This window comes from Trichosurus vulpecula, chromosome 3, assembly GCF_011100635.1.
Source record: "Trichosurus vulpecula isolate mTriVul1 chromosome 3, mTriVul1.pri, whole genome shotgun sequence".
Classification (NCBI taxonomy): domain Eukaryota; kingdom Metazoa; phylum Chordata; class Mammalia; order Diprotodontia; family Phalangeridae; genus Trichosurus; species Trichosurus vulpecula.
The window spans coordinates 435,742,745-435,762,987 of record NC_050575.1 but is presented as its reverse complement, the minus strand read 5'-3'; the positions used below and the strand labels follow the sequence as shown (position 1 = coordinate 435,762,987).

Here is a 20,243-nt window from a genome sequence, read left to right as displayed (position 1 = left end):
CTATTGATGGTTAGCAGCATGGCGGAGGGGAGAGTTAGCCATGAAGAGAATGCAGAAAGCCTGCTGCTCTCCCACATTCTTCTGTTGCAGAGCAGCTGCAGGAGAGGAAGGCAAAAGTTCCTTCCAGCTAACTGTCCATTCCTGTGGGGAGGGGGAAAAGATTATTGGGTTAAACTCCCATCATCTGTCCATGGCCCCTCTTGGCGCCCTTATGCTAAGGGAGAAATGGGGAGAGGAGTAGCACCTAGGTCCTAGAATCTCTCTCAAACAGATGCGTTCATGCCCTTGGTCCCTCCCCAAAGATTCTCTTTTGTGATTCTCCTTCTTACCTGCACCGCCTTTGCCACTTTGGATGGTACTTTTGTTGCCTTTTCTTAAAACTTGTTCCCTGTTTATATATGTATGTACTCATGCATGTATGCATGCATGCATGTACGTATATGTACACGTATGTATATGTGTATGTATGTGTACATATATGTACATGTACATATATGTATGTGTGTATGCATGCATATATACATCCACACATACATATATGTGCATATATATACACACACACACATACACACATATTTTCGTAACAAATAAAAAGCATCGTAATTGACTCTCAGTCTTTGTGGGATCTTAAGAGGTCATCTCACTCTACTTTTTGGACAGTTCCTGCCTTTGGGCTAGAGCATTTCTGATCTTAATTCCAAGGTGCCTAATTAGACCATCTGCTGATTTGAGGGAGCCTGTTTTGTTCTGCTCTCTGTAGTCTCCTAGCCTATCCTGAAAACCTCAAGACATTTCCATAAAAGAACCTCCACCCTCCAGATCTATCTATGTGATACTATGAATACTTCTTCTTCTTGGTCCAACCTGTGATTTTATCAGAGTAGGGAACTCCCTGTGGGGAATCTCTCTTTACTAATTCAGTTTGACAGTTCTTTTGCAATCGACAGCATTAGCAAGTTGCCTGTGGCATGAAGAGGTGAAATGATTTGCCCAAGGTTACCCTGCCAATATGCATTGGAGACCTAGGCCGTCCTGACTAAAAGGTGGTTCTCCAGCTACTCTATCTCATTGCCTCATGCTTACTACTTGAATCTCTCATAGAAGGGAAGTTGGAGCTAGAGATGTTTGCCCTAGAGAAGACTCTCAGGGGAACATGACAACTGTCTTCAAATATTTGAAAGTTTATCATATGGAAGAGAGGTTAAGATTTTTTTTCCTGTTTGGTATCAGATGGGAGAATTGGAAACAATGGATGGAAGTTGCAAAGAAGCAAAATTAGGCTTCATGTCTGGAAAAAAACACCTGCCAATGATGAGAGCAGTCCAAAAGCGGACCGGGCTGCCTCAAGACAGTGGGTTTCCCTTCTTTGGAGTTCTTTAAGCTAAATATGGATGACCATTTGTTGTGTAAATTGTAGTGAGGATTCTTTTTGTATATGACTGGTCTTGATGGCTCTTAAATTACGTGATTCTGTGACTTTGGTGCTAACAAGCACTTAAAAAATCAATAGTTTTGTCACTGTGTGCCCTCCCCTTCACCAAACACAATGAAACCCATATCATAGTAGATAACCCTCAAAAGTGGCTATGATTGGAGAAATGCATCAAGTGGTGATGAGCTCTTCTCAATGCATCACAGCTATAATTTGTGTCTGCAAGCCAATCCCTGGGATTTAATCTGATGGCTCTTCAGCTTGGTAGGGGCTGTGAGAGTTTCATTACTACTGACATAACCTTTGAGAAGCTATGGGGACCATTATACTACACTGAGGAACTGGAGAAGGAATTGTGTAGTAGTAGTAGTAGCAGAAGTGGTAGTAGTAAGAACTACTCAATTCAACTTAATTCCATTCAATGAGCAGTGATGAAGCACTCACAAAACATCAGACACTGGGGTTTGGGATCTCATTGATCTAGGAGTTCCCTCCTATGATGTTGATTACAACCTATCCGTGCCAGTCCAGTCATGTGATTGTCCACATCCTCCCATAACTTCACCAACAGTGGGTCTACCCAACATGTTGGAGGCCTTCCTTGATTTTCCTGATATTGGGAAAAGAGCAGTGGAGCATTTGGGCTGTCCACCTGCTATCCCTCACCCTTGGCATGTGATGCATCTTTTTCTGTCATGTGTTTCTCTGATAATAGCATTTCCTCTTCCTCCTTGAAGATCCTCAAAGGAAATCTGCCTATTGTTCTCTCTGTGATATTGATTTTCTGTTCTCTGGAGCTAGTTTTGTTCCGTGTTTCACAGCTGCACAAGAGTAGCAAAATATTGATACGAAAGGTGGAATTTTGTTTCTGAGAGACATCTGAGGTCATTAAAGGAGATCTGAAATTCTTTGAGGCCACCCTAGCTGACTCTTCTGTTTAATTCTTGGGCCAACTTGTTCATTTGCCCTGACTGTCCCAGATAGACATATTTGCTGGACAACCTCTGTGAATGCTCTTCCAATGAAATATCATAATCTGACTACAGGCATTCTTTATCCGCTTGATCTTTTTTTTTGTGTGGATGGGCAAACTAACTTTCTCTGAATGGTTATGGATCTCTTCCATCGTGTCCTGGGCAACCAGGACAACCAGACAACCAGGCAACCGGACCCAATGTTATCCATAAAAAGAAGCATTCAGAGTACCTCACCAATTACAGGGGATCTCTCTTCAACTTGGATGCTGTTCTGAATCTCTTCTACTACAATGGCAAGCTTTAATAAGCACACAGGTCCTTGGTTTATACCTTGAATGAATGAATGAGTAATGCAAAAATCACCTGTTACCCACTTGCTGTGTCCCAAGCTCTGTACAAAGTGCTAGGGAGACAAAGATGAGCAAGCAAGACATTCTCTGTCACTCTAACAGGGAAAGATAACACTGCAAGGAGCTAGAGTTCAAATGTGGGGGAGGTGGATTGGAATGGGCAGGAAAGTGGTATGGTGACCTAGATCTGAGCAAGAGAAGGTGAAAACTCACTGATCAGAGTCCAGGGTCCTAGAGGCAGGGTCCTCTAGTGGGAGGAGATGGAGGACTAGAGCACAGCTTTAGAAATATCCAAATGTTTATAATCAGAGGGTCATTGATTAAGATTATATTGCCTGTTAAGTCTTTCAATGAATCTCGAATAGTTGTAATGTATAGATGGGAGACACCTTGTTTGAAAAGAGTACTCTCTTACTCTACCTAATGAAAAATCTATTCATAGTCAACAAACTATAAACAGAGAGGGATCTCTTCATCTTTTTATCAGTTGTGTGAAGGAAAAGATGTGGTCCACTATGGCCTATGGCTTGAGAATGCCTGATTGTTCCCTAATAGTACCGTCATTGAGAGTGCTCTTGTATAGATAAGATGATCTTCTCAAAAATTCTGTGTAAGTGTAGACATATAGGTTGGTAGTTGCTCATGTCCTTTTATAGTTGCCTTTTAAAAGTATTTCTAAGGTTCCCTATTTTTGTTATTTTCCCCTCCTTCAAATACCCTGTGAAGCCATCTACCAACACCTGGAGAATTGTATCCCAGAACATGTGTCCTACATATTCTTTTGGTTCAGTTCAGCTGCATTTAGGATTAGAATTTGTCTTCTTTGGGCTCACTTTTAACTTTCATTATAAATCAGTTCAGGACTGAAACCTTAGAGTTAGAAAGTGAGGGCTCTAACTATGAAAGTTGATTATAAAAATACTTGCATTTCTTCCTATTTTTCTTCTGTTTCTTGTCCTTCCATTTTCATCCTTAAATACCTTCAATTCATCAATAAATCAACCTGGTTAAGTACCTACTATGTGTCAGGTACTAACTCTGATTAGTTGTATCTCCCCAACTCTTTCTACCTGGTTTTCATCTCTCCTGCTTCTCTATTTTCTGATGGTCTCATCCATGAGAAGATTTGACAGTTGGATTTATTTTCTCACCCAATGCTGCCTTTAGCTGTCATCTTCTTCTACTTGGCAAGGAAATAAAGTATTTTTGTTTTTTGGGTGAGGAAATTGGGATTAAGTGAATTGCCTAGGGTCACACAGGTAGTAAGTGTTGAGTGTCTGAGGCCAGATTTGAACTTGGGTCCTTCTGACTCCAGGGCCAGTGGTCTATCCACTGCACCACCCAGCTACCCCTGAAATAAAGTATTTTTGACTGAGATGCTTTGTAGTATCTTTTACTCTCCTTGGTATGTCAGCTGATTTATATTAGTTAAATTTCTGCATAAAATGATTGTACTTGCATGAATTATTAAGTTGGTGCTAAGATAATGACATTTTCCATTTTTTCCTTATCAATCGCTAGTTTACACAGGCCAGGGTTGAGTCGTTCAATCATTTACCCCTTTTCCTATTATTATTCTTTCTTCTAGCTCTTGATTCATTTTCATCTCTGTTCAAACAAAGGAGGCAACATGGTGCCATGGAAAGAATACTGGCTCTGAACTCAGAGGACCTGAATTCAAATTCTCCCTCCTATGTTTACTAACTACGAATCCTTAGCCAAGTCACTTACATCTGGATCTCAGTTTCCTCATCTGTAGAATAAGAGGGTTGGATGGTTTGGTCCCTGGGCTTCTTTCCACTTCTAGAGCTGTGGTCTGAGTGTACACCGACAGCTAATCAGAGGTGTGCTGGTAAATGTTTAACAACCGGCTCTCCCCAAACCCCTTCACACTTTTAATTTTAATGTGCATTATTAACATTTTCTTCTTCACTTTCTTAGTTTAAGATAACCAACCAATCAATAAATCAGATCCTAATTTGTAACATTTGCTGTTTTCCAAAGCGTAGATGTGCACGCTGGGAATTTAACAATCGACTCTTGGGAGCCGGTAGCAGGGTGGGGTAATCCCAACATCAGTGAGTCCTTTTCTTTCTGTTGCAGTAATAATTATTCCAGTTCCATTTCTGTAATAGTGTTAAGGGCGCTAAGGCCCTTCCCACATAACAACCCTTTGAGGTTGCTAGGATACCAAGGCCTCCCACCTCCTCACGATCTCTCCTCCCTGTTCCTTTCCCTCCTTCTACACACACACACCTGTCTTCCTTTTCTTCCATGTGATGAAGGCCCCCACGCAGCTCAGCGCCAGGATGATGACTGCCATGATGCTCAGGACAGTGACCCAAGGCCTCTCCATAGATGGCTTCCCAGGGACTTCAGACATAAAAGACAGCAGATAAACAGGGGGGAGAATTTCCCCACGAGGCAATGGAGACTGTGGTAAATGGGGCTGTTTCCCAAGGGACAGAGGGAAGAGACTCCAAAGATTGGCTTCCTTGAGATGAATCAACCATTATGGAGAAAGGACTCACCTGGGAATGTGGCTGGAGTCTGTAGCTCACTGTGCTCCACCACGCAGACGTAACCTGTCCCAGGGTCACTGGGCGGGAGTTCTAGGATGATTTGGAGGTAGAAGGTGGCATTGCCATTGGGCAGGGTGCCACTGGAGCTCTCCTGTCCCCACACACCCGGTGCTCCATCCCTTTCCCAGTGAAGCATGATGGAGCGTGGGTAGAAGCCAGAGGCCCTGCAGAAAAGGGTGACTCTGCCATCAGGAGCATCATGTCGGGACACCGTCACATCAGGGGGAACTGATAGCACAGAGCAGGAGAGAAGGTGTCAAGCGCAAAGCTCAGTGGGAGTCTACTCTTCACTTCATCTCTTCTCACATGCATCTTACTGCCAACTATTTCCTTATTCTGTACCCTTCTGTGCTCATATAAGCATCTAGGCTGATAGGGAAGGGCCTCCGGTAATTTAGCACCAGAATCTGGGCTATTTCTACACAGCATTATCACAAACTCGCCCTGTTGGAACAATGATAATAATGGCACAGGATTACATGTGGCTTTAAAGTTTGCAAAGTGTGTTATAGACACTGTCTCATTTGAGTCTCATGGCAGCCCCATAAAGAAGGAATTACAGGTTTTTTTCCTGGTCCATCAGTATGGGGAAGTAAATAGAGAGCCAAATGCAGGACCCAAAACCCTTGAGTACAAGACACAGCCTGGCTGAGTGACCTGGTCAAGTTCTTTAACTTCTGAGATCTCTAGGCAACCCTCTGAGACTGTAAGGTGTAGAGAAGGTGCTGACCTACATTGGAAGAGAAATCTTCCTCCTTTAGGAATTGCTCATATCAATGAAATAGGTCTGGACTCTAACACTATCCAGTCTAGGCAATGCTCAATATGCAACCTCCCTCTGTTGAGGAAGACAGTTGCCTGAAGATACTGGTGGCCCAGATAATGACTGTTCTTCTGAAGACAGAATGCGATCCATCATTGGACCTGTAGGTGGGACCAGAACCCAAGCCTCCTGACTCTTGTGCTTTTTGTGTCTTCAACTGTGATTCAACGAGAAGGAAAAGCTGGCCCCAAACCCTCTCATTGGAGATGGCTTCTCCTCCTTCTCACCTGTTCTTAGTGCCCAAACAGAGAAGCTATGAACACTCACCATTTTCCCTCATGCTTGAATACTGTAGGATTTTCTTCATGATGTCGATACAATCTTCTTGTATATAGTGTTTCACCAGCCTGTTCCAGAGGGCACTGTCCCAGAGGGGCTTGAAGCGCTTGGCCTCAGGCTTCATGGCCACCCAACGCCCTAGTTGCTCATCCATCTGGCAGAAGTCTTCCCCATCCAAAGCAAACTGGAACTGGCTGCTCACCTGAATGTCCTTGTCTAGTTCACAGTCTACAAAGACCTGCAGCGTGTGGTTCTCTGTTGGGGGCAGAATGCGGGTTGGGGGCTTCTAGATGTGAGGAGTGCAAAGAGGCAGAGGAGGAAGATTCTGGGAGGGAGACCAGGACTCAGAGGTCCACCTATCAAAAGGATGGAATTTTGTTGACTTTGGAGGTGGTTTATAAGGTTGGAATATTTGGATTGATGAGGTGAGGGAAATGTTACTTACTTAATTCCTTGTTTTCCATCATTTAGGGGATAAGGCGATATCTAATTTGTGAAACACATGATTTCATCAGCCATCTTATTAGCTGGAATTGTAGAATGAGGGAATGAGCTTGATCCTATAGGCCCAGGTAAGCAAGACAAGCTACTGCCTTAGAACTTGGAAAATGACAGTGCCTTATGGGCCTCAAATCAGTAGCGATAGATGAAGAGGAGAGATACTTAGGAATTACTCATGGACAAAGGAATGTCTGGAAGCTTGATTTGGAGCTCAGTAATCAAGGGATGTTTGAAAATTGGGAACAAAAACTGGTCCCAGGAAGAGAAATTAGTGCCCCTTAAACCTGGGCTCTAAGGTAATGCATGCAGCATAGTAGAGAAGGTGCTGGATTTGGTGTCAGAGCTGCGTTCCTTCCCATAGTCGTTCGGCTGCATAATTGCTGTATGCACTTGGGTAGGACACTTACTTTCTCTGTCAAGGTTTCTTCCTCTGTAAAATGAGGGAATTGGGCAAGAGGGCTTCTGGGGTGCCTTTCAGCCCTGGGCCTATGATACTATGGTCTGGGTAAGTTACTTAAACTCCTCGATCTTAATTTTCTCTGCTATAAAATGAGGGATTTGGGCCAGATGGTCTCCGTGGTCCAAGCCTCAGAACTATCCTGCATAGGTGGTCTGGTATACCTGGTCTAGTCTGTCTCTAGATTCCTAACTCAGTGGTATGGTTTCATGGAGAGGGGCCGAGTGGTTTCAGAGGAGGCCAGTCAAGAGGGGAGGAGGATGTACATTGGGGTTGAGCGGGACTGACTTACTCTCACCGTTGGTCTCATTCTTTATCAAATTCTTGAAGGCCCAGTGGAAGCTTTTCTCAAGGCTTATCAACTTCTTATGTTTTTGTTCAATCTCATTGGCTCCCAGGGCCTGGTACATCCAGGCTGCCTTCATCACTACTTGTTGGTTCTGTTTGTTGTAGTAGCATAGCTGAACATCATCCACAGAGCTGATCACGATGAGGTTCAAGAGAGACCTTGCTGTGCCAATTGCAGTGAAATGGAAGTCATGGCTGTGGTGGGCTGAGAGGAAGGAGTGAAAGTAGGAAGAATGGGCATTCTGGGGCAGGGCCTCAGAACCCCAGTGCCTCCTCCCACCCAGCTTTCACTGCTATTTTCACCATCAGTACAGTAAATTGGACTGGTATGGGATGGTACCTGCTCCCTGGGGTGGTCTGGAAGGGGAAGAGTAACACATATTCATTTTAGTGAATGCTAAAGCTAGGCATCTGGCATAGCTTGATAAGGACTTCTTGTTGACTCGGGCATTCATTGAGAGGCTACACTTTGCACTTTGTCGTTCAAAACTCTTGTGTCAGAGTGGAGGGAAGCTTTGTGAGGAGTAGAGAGGGCTAGGGACTTCTCATCTCTGGGCCTTTGCACTAGAACTAGATATTCCGCATGCCTGGAATGTTCTCCCTTCTTATCTTCACCTCTTAGAATCCCAGGCTTCCTTCAAGATTCAGCTCAAATGTCATCTCCTTCATTCAAAGGGAGCCTTTCCCTGCAGCTACATACCCTCTATGATAATGTTTTTTCCTCTGAGGTTACTTTTCTTCTACTCTATGTGTACCACATATGGATCTGGTGATATACATGTTTGCGCACCCATTAGATAGTGGTTTCTGTGAGAGGAGGGATGTTTTCTGCCCTTTGTATCCCTAGCATTTAGCATGATGGAAGGCAGCTTGGTCTGGTGGAAAGATCACTGAAATCAGAATCAATCACTTGAGTTGGAATCCCAAATCTTCTCCTTACTAGCTGTGTTGCTATGCGCAAGTTACTTGACTTTTCTGGGGTTCAGTTTTCTCATCTATAAAACAAAGGCGTTGGTGACAAAACCAAAGCCCAGGACAAGAAGGGAAGCTGTGAACTGGGAAAAATATCTTTGAGAAGGGTTTTACATCCAATGTATAAGCAGAACTAAGATGAAAATGCAAGACTAACAGCCATTCTCTAATAGATGAGTGGTCAAGGGATGTGAACAAGCAATTCTTGAAAGAAGAATTGCAGACTTTTAACGACCCAATAAAAGACAGTTCCAAATGACCAATAATAAGAGAAATGCAAATCAGAACAGCGCTGTAGTTTCAGCTCATGCTCAGCAAATTGTGAAAGACGAGAAAAGATGGCAATCATCGATGTTGGAGGGGCTGTGGAAAGACAGGCACACTGGGGGTGGAGTTGTGAACTGATTCATCTATTCTGGAAAGCAATTCTAAATGATACATTTCATGTGCTAGTTATATCCAGAGGCACTACGGCTGGGCATGTATTCCAAGGAGATAAAAAGAAATCAGAAGGAAAGGTCCAATGATATTATGATGTTAAGCTGCTATTTACTATCATTATTTGATGCTTTCACCCAAGTAGGGAGCCCAAGTAGGGCTTCTCAATGTTGGTTCTAGAAGATGTGGCAAGGCCAGAGTTTCTCGAGTTTCCTAAGAAGCTTCTTCCAATTTTCGCTTCTTGGGGTAGGGTTACTCTTGCTAGCTGCCATATCTGCCTCCCAGGGAACCAATGGGAACACATTTAACTCGTTATGCCTCAGTTCCCTGCCCTCTAGCTACGAATGAAGGACTTTATGCACATTCTCCAACATGAGAAACTTCTCCAAATAGCTACCATTGCCTGGGGTCACCACCATAGGTGTACATTGCATTTAATTAAAGTGTTCCTAGGGAATTTTATGTTTCTTTTTGGAGGCAAAGATTTATTGACTACTCAAACATAAGGATAGGTATTGGGATTAGAGCTGTGATTTCATTGGTATAGGAACCCCTCTACTCCCTTTACTAATGCAGTTTATAGTTGCAGAGAGTTGCCTAGGACACAGAGAGGTAAAAAGACTTGCCATCAGTTAGTCAGTCAATAAACATTTATTAAGCATCCCCTATGTGCCCAGGGCTATGCAGCCAGCATATAGCAGATGTGAGGCTTGAAGCCCGGTCTTCTTTCCTCTAAGGCCAGCTCTGCATCCACTACGCCCACAGGTTCTCAAACATAAAGGACAATGTTTTTATTCATCAAACTAAAGAAATTAGACCTTTACAAAGCAATTTTTCAGAAGCACCAAGAATCATACAGAATTTGGGAGTTGGTAGGGACGTTGGTGGCCATCTCATCCACCCCATAAATCAGAGGAACGGCCACAATCACCAAGTGGTGACCCAGAGTCTACTTGAAGACCTCCAGGGAGGGCACCCATCATCTGTCAAAGCAGCTCCTCCCCCTTTGGTATAATTGCCCCTCCTGTGAGGAAGCTTTCCCTGACACTAAGCCTCTTTGTATCTCCTACCCATCGCTATTATTTCTGCCATCTGGGCCCACATAGAGCAATCCTTCTTTCATATGACAGTTCTTCAGACACATAGTTATCATGCCCCTCTGAATGTTTTCTTCTTAACACTGAACACCTGATTTCCTTCATCTCATCCTTATGTGATAAACTCGTGGTTATAGCTCTGTCCTTAAACTCTCTGGTTGTCTCCCTGTTCATTTACCTTTGTGTCTGCCTCTTATTGACCAGGTAGAAAAGAGTGCTTGAGGCAGATGGAGCAAGCAGGATGTGAGATAGGAGGTAAGACGAGGAGGTGATCAGCCAGAAAAGTGATCAAAGAAGACAATGACCTCTGCCCCCTTTCCCAAGGATTTCTCTTGACTAGTGGGTGAGTGGGGAAGTGACATGGATACCAACAATGCCTTAAGGGTTAAAATAATATTAAGGGTTGAGTTGCTTTTTCAGTACTTTGTGGAGTCCCTAGTTTATTCTGTAACCTGAAGGCACCCCAAAGCTTTTTCCTCCTTGTCTTGAACCTGTACCAAAAGAATTACTTTTGTCTCCCTTATCCTGTGTTCCCTGGGCCCTTTAATTTTAAAACTGTATCCTTCTGCCCTGTTCTTAAATCTTTAAACTATGAAGAATTCCCTTTGTCTGCCTCATCCCGTGTCATCATGGCCTGTCTTTAATCTTTAACCTTCATAAAAACCTCTAAAATTACATCGCCATTCTGAAACCTCTATTTAAGCACAACCCCCCCAAATATCGAGGTCTCACTTAACTTTCTTGCCAAGGAGGTCCGTGATGCTTTTCCACGTAGAATAAAAAGCTCTCATTGGCTAAAAAAGAAGGTCTAAGTGAATTATTTCACACCTGAACCAGCTCTCCCAACTCTAAACCTCAACATTATCTCAGAGTTTCATGGTTGGAAGGAACCTCCAAATGCTGATCCAATCTGTCCAACGCGGACCTGACAGAGAATGCCCTTGCAGCACACCTAACAAGTGGTCGAGTTGATGTCATTTGAAGACCTCCAAAGAGGAAGGAAGCAAGCCTTTATATAAAGCATGTGCCGGGCGCCATGCTAAGGAATTTGCGATTATCATCTCAGTGGATCCTCACAGCAACCCTAGCAGGTGGGTCTTATTATTCCCTCCATTTTAGAGCTGAGCAAACTGAGTCAGTCAGTGGTTAAGTAACTTACCCAGAGTCACCTGGGTCAGTAGTTATTGAAGGCTGGATTTAAACTCCGGTTTTCCTGACTCCAGTCCCAGCACTGTTTCCATCATGCTGTCTAGCTCCCTGTCAGCTTTGGAGGCAGAAGAGCTATGTGGGAACCTTCCTAACTGCTTGTTCATAACTGCCTGGATCTTCTCCCCCAGAGTGAAAAGAGGAAGTAGGAGGGATCAGGGACTTGACTTGAGATGGGGAAATGAGAAAGTGGTGTTTCTATGGAAGCCTGTTTAAAAGCGTAGCGTTTTTTGTAGAATAGGACTATTCTTTGCTCTTTATTTTCGTTAAATGAATAAAATAGAATTAAATGAATTAAATTTATTAAATGAATAGAACAGAATTCATTCAATAAATAGAATAGAATTGAATCTTTTGAATACAAATCCATCTGGAAGAAAGACTTTGGCAGGTGCTCAGAACTGAGTTTTTGATGCTAAGTATGATGTAGATCTAGGTTCAGGAACTATAATTTTCATTTCTTTAGGTGACACTCGAATGCCCAAATCTTGTAACTCTACCAGCCCTGGGGACCCTTGAGAACAGGCACTGTATCTCTTTCATGGAATAAGAGCTTCCTGAAGACAGACTGTGTCTCCTTCCCCAGTCCTAGTCATCTATGGCCTTAGGAAAATCTCTTAGCCTACCTAGATCTCAGTTTTGTAATGTGTAAAACAAGAGGGTTGGACTAGATGGCCTCTGAGGTCCCTTCCTGTTCTACAATTAGGAACCTTTCTGCTATTTCACCAGACTCACCTGCCTGGGTGTTCCTCACAGCCAAGCATCCTAGAACGAGCATCCAAGTGAAGAGTGACTTCTTCCTCTTCTGACTTGCCATCTTGTTCTTCAGACACTCTGTGACATCCTCAACAGACCATCCAGGATAGGCAGGCTCTCAGCCCCAAGTTTTTACTTTTGCTGAGCCCAAATGGGAAAAGATGCCTCTATATACACACCGTGGCCCACTATGCCTCATTCCCACTTCCCCTAGGATTGGATCTCTCAAGTTCATTTTATCCTATCATTGTCAACTGGGGCATCTGTTGCCAGGTAGAACTTGTCTCAGAATGAAGGGTATTAGAACGGAAGTGATATGAAGTCTGCGGGGAGGACAGGAAATCTTTGAGCATAATCACCATCAGATGTTGTCAGAGCAGGAACTGGCCTAGTGCCAAGCTTATGGATGGCATTAGTGAGTGCTAGCTTAATGTTGGTGTCAGAACAGAGTGTGGAGTCCGATGAAGAAGACATCAAATCCATGACCTAATTTTTTAGGGTCCTTGCCCTCAGGGAGCCCCTAGTCTTATGGAGAAGAAACATCATCTGCTTTGAGAATGGCCCCAGTTTGATAGTGGGGACCATCATTAGTCTCTTGAACCTAAAGCAGAAGACCATCTTAATGGGAGAAGGAGAGTTGGGTGCCCATGCCTCAAAGGCTCAGTTCCACTCTTAATTCTCACACTAGAATGTCACCCCACTTATGTGGAGACAGTATATGAAATGATGGAAAGAGTGCTAGACCTGGAATCAGAAAACCTGGCTTTGAGTTGTCCATCATACATTTACAAACTTCTGGAACTCTAGACAAGTCCTTCAATCTCTCAGAGAACTTGGTTTTCTCAACTGTAATATTGGCATGATAATCCATGCATTATCCAAGTATTGAGGTCAGATTCGGGAGAGCGGTCTGGGTGTGAAAGAATTCACTCAGACATGCTCTTCAGCCACCAGGAGCTTTTATTAACATGAAAAGCACATGGACCATTTAGCAAAAAGCTAATTGAGGCCCTGATATTTGGGGGAGTGAAGCTTATATAGACTTGTTCAGGATGATGATGTAGGTTTAGAGTTTTAGGATGGGTAAAGATAAGGACAGGATAAGGAAGATGCTGAGGGACCCAGGATGAGGGAGACAAGAGGCATTCTTTTGGTAATTTTAGGGTATAAGATAAGGGGAAGTTTTATGGTATTTCAAGATAAGGAAAAAGGACTTTAGGATGCTCTCAAGTTACAGGATGAGCTACAGAATGGATGCTCCCCCTGCCCTTAGGAGGGGCCTCACACAGTCCTGGAAAAGCTACCCTTAATATTCTCCTTAACCCCTAGGGTACCATATGTTGCATCCACATCACAAGCACCCAAACCTTAAAGTTCTACAAACTCTTAGCAATGGAAAGAATCTTCAAAGTAATTTCATCCAACCCTGATCCAAACCATGAATCCAGTTGGAGGCATTTCTGACTGGGGCCACACAGAATTATCTTGAAGAATTCCTGTGATAGACAATTGCAGGTAATTTGAAAGTCGCCCTCACTTGGTCAGTCTATTTTTGATACTTACCACCCTATAGTTCTCTTTCCTTTCATGGCTAAATTCCTTGAGAAGACCATCTACAATTGGTGCCTCCACTTCTTTTCTTCTTTTCTCTCTTCTTAATGTTCTATAGTCTGTCTTCTGAACTCATAATTCAACTGAAATTGCTTCTTCAACATTACTCATAATCTCTTAATTGCTATATCTAATGGAGTTTTCAATCCTCATCCTTGTCCTTTCTCTGGCCCTTGACACTGTCAATAACCCTATTCTCCATGATTCTTCCTTCTAGATTTTTGTGACACAGCTCTCTTATGGTTTTTCTTCTACATGAATGACTCATCCTTCTCAGTTTCATTTGCTGAACTCTCTCCAGGTTACTAACTATTGGTGTCTCCTAAGCCTCTGTCCAGGGCCTTCCTTTGTTCTTTCTCTCTGCTATTTTCCTTGGTGATTTCATCAGTTTCCATGGATTCAGTTATCATCTTTATGCAAAATATTATCAGATTTAATTATCCATCTGCCATCTGTCTCCTGACCCCCAATGTTGCGTATTCAACAACCCGTTAAACGTCTCAAACAGATGTCCTGTAGACATGTCAAACTACCACATATCTTTGCTATAATGTCAACATATTATCTTTTCCCCCAAACTCTACTCTCTTAATAACTTCCCTCTTGCTGTTGAGGGCACCATCTTTCTAGTCACCCAGATTAGCAACTGAAGTTTCACCCTTGAATCTTCACCCAGTCACCCTGCCCTGTCCCCCTATCCATTCTGTTGCCAAGTTCAATTTGATTCAATGAACATTATTAAGTTCTTACTATGTGTCACACACTGTGCTAAGTTCTGGAGATTCAAAAAGAGGCAAAAAACTGTCCCTGCCAACAAGGAACTAATGGGGGAGACAACACCCCAATAAATATATACAAAGCAAACTATATGCAGTATAATTAGGAAATAATTAAAAGAGGGAACATACTGGAATTAAGAGGGGTTGGAGAAAGATTCTTATAGAAAGTGGGATCTTAGTTGGGACTTACAGGAAACCAGGATGGTCAGTAGTTAGAGCGGAAGAAGGGAAGCATTCCAGGCAGGGAGTACAATAGCAATTTAGATTTGAAGATCTTTCCCACCCATTAATAGGCCATTTGACCTGCTTACATCAGAGGATGCCTAAGTCACATGTGGTGGGAGGAGCTTCCTGACAAGAAAAGGAAGTTATGTCACAGGAAATGCAGAGAGAGAGAGAGAGAGAGAGAGAGAGAGAGAGAGAGAGAGAGTGTGTGTGAGAGAGAGTGTGAGCAGTTATCGTTGCTAATGGCTGCTAATGGCCACCATTGTGATAGTTAGAACTGAACAGGCTGACTTAGCTGTACTGTGAGTTTGTCTTTGGGAAGGCCCCAGCAGGGGGCTGGAGAGGTTTTGGGATGGAGAGGTTCCATGTTGTGATATTGTGTTTTAAGTTCCTTGCTGTTATAATAAAGTGGGCTACTTGGCTGTGGGATATGGTTATGGGATATGGTTTTCTGGTGTCTGAATACATGTTATTCTTCTTCTACCTTCTATATGGAGAGTATCTCATACTTTGTGATACAGAACTACATAGACACATTCATGATTATCTTTGATGTGTTTATTGCCAGTCAGAAAAAATGCTCAGAGCCAAGATATGCTGGGCCTTGTTCCTGGAACAGCCAGGAGGCTGGTGTCACTAGATCAAAGTCCTATTGGTTCTATTTGAGAAACATCTCTTGGTTTTGTTCCTCCTCTTCTCTGACACTGCCACCATCCTGGTGGAGATGCTCATCACTTCACGCCTGTACTATTGCAATAGGTGCTGATTGGGCTGCCTATCTCAAGTCTCTCCCTAAACTGATTTGCCTAAAATGTAAGTCAGACCCCTATTGGATAAACTAAAATTGTTCCCTATTGCCTCCAGTTTCAAGTACTAAGTCATCTAGCTTTTAAAGCTTGACCTCTTCCTACCTTTCCAATCTTCTTACACCTCACCCCTCACCCCACGCTCTGGTATCGAGGGACACTGGCCTCTTTGTTGTTCCCTCAGGAGGACACTCCAATTGCTCTTGGTTTTGGTTCTGTCATCTGGGACTGTAATGACAAGCAAAGTGGGACTTTTTGCTATTTTTTCTTATGGAGCGCTTCTCAGCACTAAGGCAATCAGGTGCCTTTGATTGAGCCTTGCCTTTGTTTGAATCACGAGTCTTTGATTGAATCAAGAGTCCTTGATTGGAAACAGTATATATACTCTGAGGTTAGCATTTTGCTTTGGGGATCACTCTTTGGAAGTGTTCATGTGACTTGACCAGACGAGACTCTGGGTAGCCATTAAGGAGCACCCTGGCTTTGAAAACCCAGGTGTTGGTGCTTCTCTCTCTCTCTGGTAACTGTATGTATTGCTGTAGTCAGACAGTTAGAAGCCTGTCTATTGATTTGTGTTATTTTTTCTGTCTATAATTTCTGTTTGTATTTGCTCTGAAGTTCAGGGTGCTGACTTTTCCCCCTGAACTAAGTGAATGATATATGTATGTTTAATTAAAGTAAGATTGTTGACCCCTGAAACAGCTATTTTTCCTTAACAAAGCAGATCTAAGAACCTGCACTAGCAGCCATCCTGGGTGTGCCAGTGTGGTTGCCCCTATAGAGGCCAAACCGATCCAATCAACTCTATTATCACTGGTTTCAGAGAAGATTGGCCACATGCAGTTAGGGTCAGAGGCTGGGTATCAATGGGTCAGATTTTGTCCAGTATTCTTCAGACAGAAGTTCCATTATCTCAAGCCACAAAGATGGGTTTATTTTGGGAAGAATGCTTGAATACAGGACCGGAGATCCAGAGCTGAATGGGACCTCATAGGCAATCAAGTTCAAACCTTTCATCTTATAGATGAGGGAACTAAGGCAGAGGGAAGTTAAATGACTTTCTCAAGGTCACATAGACCAGAAGTGCTAGAAGCAAGATGAGAACCCAGCTCTTCTCTGTCCAGAGCTAGGGCTCTTTTCACTATCCCATGTCTTTCCCACCCCTTATCCTTCCCATGATGCATAGTGTTGGATGGAGTAGTATTGCAACAATCTGCTAGCAGCTGCTGTAGGGGTGTAAGACCCACCAATAGCCAGCACACAGAAAGCTGCCAACATGGGTTCTTTGATCTGCTTTACTAAGGAAAGTAACGTTAAGGGGTTAACAATCTCAGTTTAATCGAACATACAAATATCATTCACTTAGTTCAGGGGGAAAAGCCAGCACCCTGAACTTCAGAGCAAATACAAACAAATTACAAACATCAACAGACAGACCTTGTCTGATTCAAATCTCAATGCATAGTTACCAGGGTTTAACAAAGTCCCAACATCCAGGTTTACAAGCTGGAGGGCTCTCAACTACAGCTGCCCAGTCTCCACAGCAACACACCTCCAAGAGTGAGAGCCCCCGCAAATAGCTCTGTCCTCTCTTTTTATTTAGCCATCATCAAACGTCATCTGAACTACCAGAACTCAGGCTCCTACTATAGGCTCTGGTCTTAGCAATTCCCTTTAGCACCCTGAGGGCTTCACGCCCACATAGACTTAGCACCTAGTAGACAGGGGTTTGGGCCTGGGGCTTTGCACCTAGTAAGGCTCAATGAGAGACAATTAATTAATCATTTTAAAACAGGAAAAAAGTCCCAACTTAATTGCCAACACAAGTAGGAAACAGATAGGAGGTACATAGTAGGAAGAAGGCTTCTGTTTTCTTCTACCCCAACACACACACACACACACACACACACACACACACACACACAGAGTAATATGGTCTATCCCTCTTCCCCCTGGCCCCCCAGCTCTTCACTAGCCCTCATTGCACCAGACACTCAGTAGGAATTTGAACACTTTCAAACTCTTGTTCCTTGTGGCCCCTGGAATGGTCTTTACCTCTCCCATCAGAGAGAAGCTTGTAAGCTGGGAAGTTCTCCCAAAAATCAGCATGTTTCTGGGGAACTGATCAAGAACCACATTCAGGAAAATGAACAGGATTGTAAGAAAAGGAGGTGGCTAGAGTGAAACATGGCACGCTCACTCTGGGTTGTCTTGGGAGGGACAATCCCAAAGAAAGAACTGTTTGCTCAGGAAACCCATGCAAATAATTTGTTATGGAATAATTATTACCCTTCCTTACTCCAAAGGCCTTTCTGTAATCTTGCTTAGCCAAGTCTCAGGCACCAGCCTGTAGGGTTAGTTTTGTCACCAACTTCCTCTGCTGTTTGGATCCATTGGCACAAACAACTAGCTGCCATCTTATCTTAACGGGCCCCCTAACAACACCTGGTGTTTTTAGCCTTCACCACAAATGGTATCGCTGACATGCTTACGCCTCCTAGGTACCCTGAACCACAACAGATGCCACAGTTGGCAGTGGCAGATGAGCAGGGCCTTGGTGGGGCCAATCCCAGTTGGTATAGCAAAGATGAGTAGGGAGCTGTTGTGGGACCAGGACACTCATTTTCCCCTTGAGCTCTGCAAAGGTATAGGGTTTGGAGAGTGGACCCTTATCCAATGGGCATGTTATTGAGGTGGCCAGGCAGTCTTTGGCTGAGAAATGTGAAGTTTCAGAGGAGGAGGGAGGGAAGATTCTTATCCTGTCTGCTAACTCTGGTGATGTTTACTCTAAGGGAGATGCAGGCAGGTGAGTAGGGTGAAGAGGGGAAGGGACCATAGCATCATAGATATGGAGCTGGAAGGGACTTCAGAACCCATCTGATCCAACTCCCTGATTTTATAGAGGGAGAGATTGAAGCCCAGAACACAGAAAATGACTTGCCCAAGGAGTCGCAGGCTCTAGAAGAGGCAGGATTTGAATCTGGGTCCTCTGACTTCAGAGCTGGTGTGATTTCCTTTACCGTGTCACCTTCTGGTTTGATGTTAGATGCAGTCATGGTTCAGGAAGCTCCTACTTTGATGGGGGGCAGAGAGGGAGGGAATGGGCTTAGTCCCTGCCTGCAGGGTGCTCAGTCTTATAGGAAAGACAAGATCTTGACATAAAACACATTTCAGAAGCTGACAAAAGTAGCTGAAGAGATTATAGACTCATCAGTCCAGAGCTGTAGGAGACCTCAGTGGGTGTCTCTTTCATTTTATAGGTGAATACACTGAAGCTCTGGGAATGTAAGTGACTTATCCAAAGTCTCTTATGTAGTAACTGTCAGAGGGTGAATCTTCACACAGCCACAGCCATGACTGTTGGGCAGGATTCCAAAGGGATCCCAGACAAATTGAGCTAATTAGAGAAATCATACAGGAGAAGGGAGCTCCTGTCCCAGAGAGTGAGTACGGCTCTATAGGGGGTTCTTTGGCATGGGTCCCAATTTCCAGCATGAAGTAGCAAGACTTAGGAGGGGCTGGGACAGTCAGGGTAGGGAAAGATTCAGAAAGTTCAAGTTCATCCCTAGGGTCTGGGAGGAATTGGGAGCCAGGGAGAATTTCTTAGAAACAAGAGAATCTCTGAATGTTCCAAACTGGCCAGGGTGGGCCTTAAGGGCCCCGCAGCTTGGATCCCCCGCACCTAGAACAATGGCTGACACATGGGGGGGTGCTTAATAAGTACTTGTATAATAATAAATAATAAATACTGGCATTACACTGACTTCAGCAGATCTGAAATGCATTCCCTCCTCAGAGACTGTCTTTTATCTCTTTTTATATACCCAGTGATTAGCAAAGTGCCTGACTCATAGGAGGTGCTTAACAAATATTTATCGATTGGTTGGTTAATTGATTGATCTATGATCCTTTGACTACAAAGGGAGGAGTGTATGCTTGTGTTTATATGTGTTGTGTATACGTGGTGTGGGTGTGAGTGTGTGTGATGAGAAGGCTGATTATTTATAAACCAGGAGGAGCTGGTCCCTGGATTGTGGAGATGACTAGACAGGGAACAGTCACTCTGGAAGGGGAAGTGGGAGTTTGCAAGGATTTCTCAAGAAAGAGGAAGGAGCAGCTCAGGATTTCTCATGTTTTCCAAGCTTGGTCCCATAATCCGTCGGTATTATTCTGCCTAGCCTACTCCTGTTCGCTGATCTCAGAGCCCCTCCCTGGTCAAAGACACCAACGATGACTACAGGTGTTGGGATGATGATGAGTGGAGGCAATTTAGACCCAGGGCCAGGTCTGTGAATAGTGTTGAGAGGGAAAGCCTCAGGCAGGAAGGAATCAACATTTATAGTTGAGTGTGCTTAACACCTACAGTCTGTGTCCTTAACACCAACAGTACTGTGTCCTTAACACCTACAGTCTGTGTCCTTAACACTGACAGTCGTGTGTCCTTAACTTTCTTTCAGGGATGTTGAGAAGTTTTTCCAAGGTCACACTGTTGGTGGGTGAGGCAGGATTTAACACCAGGTCTTCAGGACTTTAGAATCAAAGCTCTTTTTGCCACGCCCAAATATGTTTCTTTCACTGTTATCTAGGATCCAAGATCTGTCCCA

The 20,243-nt window shown here is 43.7% G+C and overlaps 1 protein-coding gene across 1 annotated transcript; it reads right to left on the bottom strand.

Moving 5' to 3' along the window:
* LOC118842846 (zinc-alpha-2-glycoprotein-like) lies at nt 1-12,318 on the bottom strand. Its single transcript, XM_036750150.1, has 6 exons — nt 12,198-12,318; nt 7,694-7,954; nt 6,432-6,698; nt 5,291-5,569; nt 5,016-5,132; nt 1-95 (listed from the first exon to the last, which is right to left on the bottom strand). The coding sequence occupies exons 1-6, from the start codon at nt 12,277-12,279 to the stop codon at nt 1-3; spliced, it is 1,101 nt and encodes a 366-aa protein (XP_036606045.1). The 5' UTR covers nt 12,280-12,318.
* Nucleotides 12,319-20,243: the final 7,925 nt, after the last annotated feature.